The sequence below is a fragment of the Nicotiana attenuata genome, unplaced genomic scaffold (assembly GCF_001879085.1).
Source record: "Nicotiana attenuata strain UT unplaced genomic scaffold, NIATTr2, whole genome shotgun sequence".
In the NCBI taxonomy this organism is placed as follows: Eukaryota; Viridiplantae; Streptophyta; class Magnoliopsida; order Solanales; family Solanaceae; genus Nicotiana; species Nicotiana attenuata.
Window position 1 is genome coordinate 12,871 of NW_017678470.1, and position 4,786 is coordinate 17,656.

At 42.6% G+C, this 4,786-nt stretch overlaps 1 protein-coding gene across 1 annotated transcript; it reads right to left on the minus strand.

Annotated features, from left to right (window-relative positions):
• Positions 1–2,424: 2,424 nt before the first annotated feature.
• Positions 2,425–4,782, minus strand: LOC109221625 (anthocyanidin 3-O-glucosyltransferase 4-like; the record flags this gene model as incomplete). Its single annotated transcript, XM_019386094.1, is given in 4 exon segments — positions 2,425–2,475; positions 3,743–4,050; positions 4,053–4,305; positions 4,308–4,782. Coding segments are annotated over 4 exon segments (1,087 nt in total), but the record flags the coding sequence as incomplete, so codon positions are not given.
• Positions 4,783–4,786: the final 4 nt, after the last annotated feature.

Consider the following 4,786-nt stretch of genomic DNA (forward strand, 5'->3'; position numbering starts at 1 on the left):
TGTGTACAGCCACTTCTGTTGGGATACCTGTCATATCCGCATGCGACCATGCAAAACAATCAGCATTATACTTAAGAAATTCAACAATATTCATAACTAAGCTCGGGGTGCAATCCAGTCCCTAAGTGGAATTTCCTCTCCAAAAACTTTTCAAAACATGCAACTTGTTCGAGATCTTCCGTTGTGGACTTCGTTGCATCCGTCTCTTCTGGTACCTGGAAATATCTTGGCACCTGATAAGATTCCGATGCCTTTTCCCCCTGGTTACCTTCACTTAATTTTGGAGCAAGCGTTCCTGTAATTGCTATGCCGCATTCTCCTTCCCTTTGCTACTGGAGACTGAAATCATATTCATCTCCCTTACCGCTAGTTGATCGCCTTTTATCTGTTTGATCCCTTAGGGAGTTGGGAATTTTAGCAACTGATGATATGTTGATGGTACGGTTCTCATCTCGTGCAACCAAGGTCTTCCCAGAATAATATTATAACCCATATCAACAACCACAACCTCGAAAACGGTTGTCTTTATCACCCCCTCGGCATTTATGGGCAGCAAGATCTCTCCTCGGGTCGTTACGCTTGCGAGGTTAAACCCGGCGAGGAGTTTTGTGGCCGGAATGATGCTTCTAGTAAGTTTGGCTTGCTCCAATACCCTCCATTGTATGATATTGGCCGAACTTCCTAGATCCACCAGAACACATTTGATTTTAAAATCTAGTACATTTAAAGAAATTACCAATGCATCGCTGTGCGGTAGCAACACTCCGCCTGCATCCTCCTCCGTGAAAGTGATGTCGTCTTCAGCAACTTCCCGGAGTCTCTTCTGTGGGTTACTGATACCTTCGTCTTTTTTGCTCCGCGGTATCACGGTTGCGACCGTAATTATTCTTGGCCCAGTCACTTAAGAATTCCCTGAGATGGCCATTTTGTAGTAATGTCGCCACCTCTTCACACAGATGACGGCAGTCCCCAGTCCGGTGGCCATTTGTCCCGTGGTATTCGCACCACAAATTAGGGTCCCTCTGGCTTGGATCGGACCTCATCGGCTTCAGGAACTGTGCTTCTTTAATGTTCCTCATAGCTGATACCAACTCTACTACACTGACGTTGAAGTTGTATTCTGATATCCTGGATAGGAAGGATCCCGAGAACATGACGTTTCTTTGTCCTGCAATGATCTGTTGCTCCGACCGCGATCAATTCTTCTGTCGGTAACGAACCTGTTTGCTGAACAGAAACCTCTGTTGCGTCTTTGGCCCGTTCGTAGGGTAAAAATCGACCCCTCGAAGACCCTCTATCTGTGTCAAAATCATCTTTTGATTTTTCTTTATTCTTCTCCCGACCTTTTGTTGATGTTGGGAAGCCAATCTGATCATCTTTGATCCTTATCTTGGACTCGCATTGGTTGTGAACATCCGCCCAAGTCGTTGCATGGAACTCAAGCGAGCTTTCCTTCAATTTCCATGAAGCATCAGAACTGCTCAGATTCAGACCCTTGGTGAATGCTTCAGCCACCCATTCATCCGAAATAGCCGGAAGTAACATTCTTTCCGTTAGGAATCGGGTGACGAATTCCCGCAGCAATTCGGACTCTCCTTGTGCAATTCTTGAATATGTCGGCTTTTCGATCCTGCACCTTTCTAGCTCTTGCATGGGCCTTAATAAAAGAATCCACGAGCATCTCAAAGGAATCTATGGAATGCTCGGGCAACAACGAATACCACGTCAAGGCTCCCCTCGTGAGAGTCTCTCCGAATTTTTTCAGCAAAATAGATTCAATCTCGTGGGGAGCTAAATCGCTCCCCTTCACTGCCATTGTATATGTGACAATATACTCTAGAGGGTCCGAAGTTCCATCATATATTGGCAAGTCGGGCATTTTAAACCGCTTCGGGATTAATTCAGGTGTCGCACTTGGTTTGTATGGCAACTGAGTGTACTTCTTTGAGTTCAGTCCCTTCGGTACCGGTAGTGCTCGCGGGATTCAGTCCAAGCAGGCGTTCACTTCCCTCATAAACCGTAAGAGTTCTCTTTTGAAGGGATCGCTCTCGTTGTTGTGACCGGATCCGCTCCCCCCGGCCCCATCAAAGCCGACCTCGCCTCTCGGGGTGTTGTTGTCAGCCCTCTGCGTTGTTTGATTTGCGGGAGCACCGGGAGGAGCTGGACCTCGTCCATTTGCATTATTGGAAGCACCGATAATACCTGTTTTAGTTCTGTCATAACATTATCCTATCATGTGAGATGGCCTAGAATGGCCTCTTATTGCTCCTGCAGGACCCTTACCGCTTCAACAACATGCTCCTCTTCAGCATCATCGGGAGTCGCCTCACGAACATGTCGCAGGTACCGCCGGTCGTGGATCGGCATGGCATCATTTCCCTCATTGTGGGTATCACTGATTGAATCATCGTGCTGAGGTTGGTCTCAGTGGGCCTCAAGGCCGTGTGTGTTGTTAACACCATTATCAGCCATTTTCTGTGATTTTCGCAAAGAATAGCTAATCAAACACGTTAGTAAAAGAGGCAAGGATCAACTTAATTACACAACTATTTAGACCCCACGGTGGGCGCGAAATTATTTACTTGTAAAATAGTACAGTTGAATTTATACGTGGTTTCTAGACAAATGAATTAATTTGATCCCGAAATAATAAAAAAATTGAAGAAATATGCAATACTTAGCCTTGAGATGAAGATGAAATAGCAGAAACAGTAGTTCCGAGAGCAAGGCTTCCGGGCACAACAGTAATGAAATAAAAAAGTAAGAAGGTAAAATTGTATAAAGCTTTGAATAGATTGTAGCATAAGTTTGCCAGAAAATTTCTCTCTTTACAATGACAACAGAGCTCACTATTTATAGCTGCACCTAGGGAACAAGGTCCTAGGATCATGCCCCTCTTTAATGTCAATTATGAGGGCCATTGAAGAATGTGTAATGGCGGGCATGAATGACAAATTCTTTGTAACGGACATTATACTAAATGTTGTAGAATATTATTCATTAAATGCTATCCGGTGATAGGCATTTACTGCATCTTTATGAGCATCATTCGTTCCGGTAACAAATGGAACAGTTTCGATTTCAGCTATCTTCTGACTTCGGCTCCACGTGTCACGTTGTTATGCAATTACTTAGCATAGCACATTTTACTCTATATAGTATGATAGCTAATAATCTTGTTTATATTATTCATCGGAGCATTTCCGCGTCACAAAGTGTCTTATATTATTAGGAATAACGATAAATTCACATCTCATCAAATGCACTTCTCGCACTAGGATAGTGATAATGAGATGATAAACTAGCCACACTAGTTAGGAAGCTCAAAGAAAGAATTGACAGGGCTATGACAATTGGGAGCGAATTTATTACCCCCAATTTGATAGCTATCTCTTGTTTCCATTTAGGGAGTTGAGGTGAAAAATGGTTTTGTGAACCGTTTGCCAAGTACCAGTTCGATTCACTTCTTGATTCTATGGCTAATCAATTTTGCCCATATTACGCACCAGATCTATTAGGCCAACAAAAGTATATCCACTTTTAAGAATGGGGATGATAATTGGAGTAAATAAACAATATCAAAAGGCGTCTTTTAAGAATATTTTTCATATACCAACCAAACACTAGAATACATTTATTTTCTAGGAAAATAGTTTTCGGCATACGGAACAAAGTCAAAACCACAAACATGAACAGAAATAAAACTCCTAACATTTTCAGATCAAATAAGTACATCGCATACTTGTGCATTTGCATTTTTAGCTGATTGGTTAAGGTGGAATTCTTGTATTTCTTTGATTAGATGTGTCACACTGAGATAAGAAGATCCATCAGCTTGTACAGCCCTTTTTGCCATTTCTCCAAGTTTTCTAGCTCTTTTTCTCATCTCGTTTCCTTCTTTCTCCTTGTCCACTACTTTTTTTATGGCATTCGTTACCTTTTTGTTACTCACTTGGACCTCATACTTCTCTTCCTCGCCCAAACGCACAAATCCAACACCCGCAGCAATCTTCAATACATGTACTAAGTACCTCTCATTTAGAAACTGCTCCACGTGATCATAGGCACACCAGCACTAATCCCTTCAATGGTTGAATTCCAACCACAATGTGTTAAGAATCCCCCAATAGCAGGGTGTGACAGAATTAGTACTTGTGGTGCCCAGCCACGGATTAAAAGCCCTCTTTCTTTTGTTCTTTCTTCAAATCCATTTTTGGATATCCAGTCCTCTATTGGTGCTTGTCCTTCTCCTGCTTTTATGACTAAAATGAATGGATAACCTGATGCTTCTAGGCCTAAAGCCAGAGCTCCACAAATTGTACAACCGGAGTACGACCAAGGCTCCCAAGACATGCGTACACAACAGACTCAGGCTGCCAAGAATCAAGCCATTTCATCAAATTACATTCTTCGGCCTTATTCCCTCTCTGAGATTTATCTATATTGTCATTGTTACAAAGAGACAAAGGCCCAATGCACCATACTCTACCATCTTTTAGTTTTCGGAATTTGTCAACGTACCTTTGTTCCAACTCCTCGAAAGTATTGATGACAACTCCATAGGCTCTTTCTTCAGCTGCTCTTATTTTGTCCCGAATATCTTGTATGGAAATGCCTCCTGGATTGAAATGCGCAGGCAGCTGAGATTTAGTTACTTCAATCCTATCTGGCAAATCAGGTATGACAAAAGGCCCTGATTCAGGAATTTGTTTTTGATCCCTCATGATGTACAAGCTATGCATGCATATTTGAGTGAAGCAACTCATTCCATCAAAAACGATTCTCG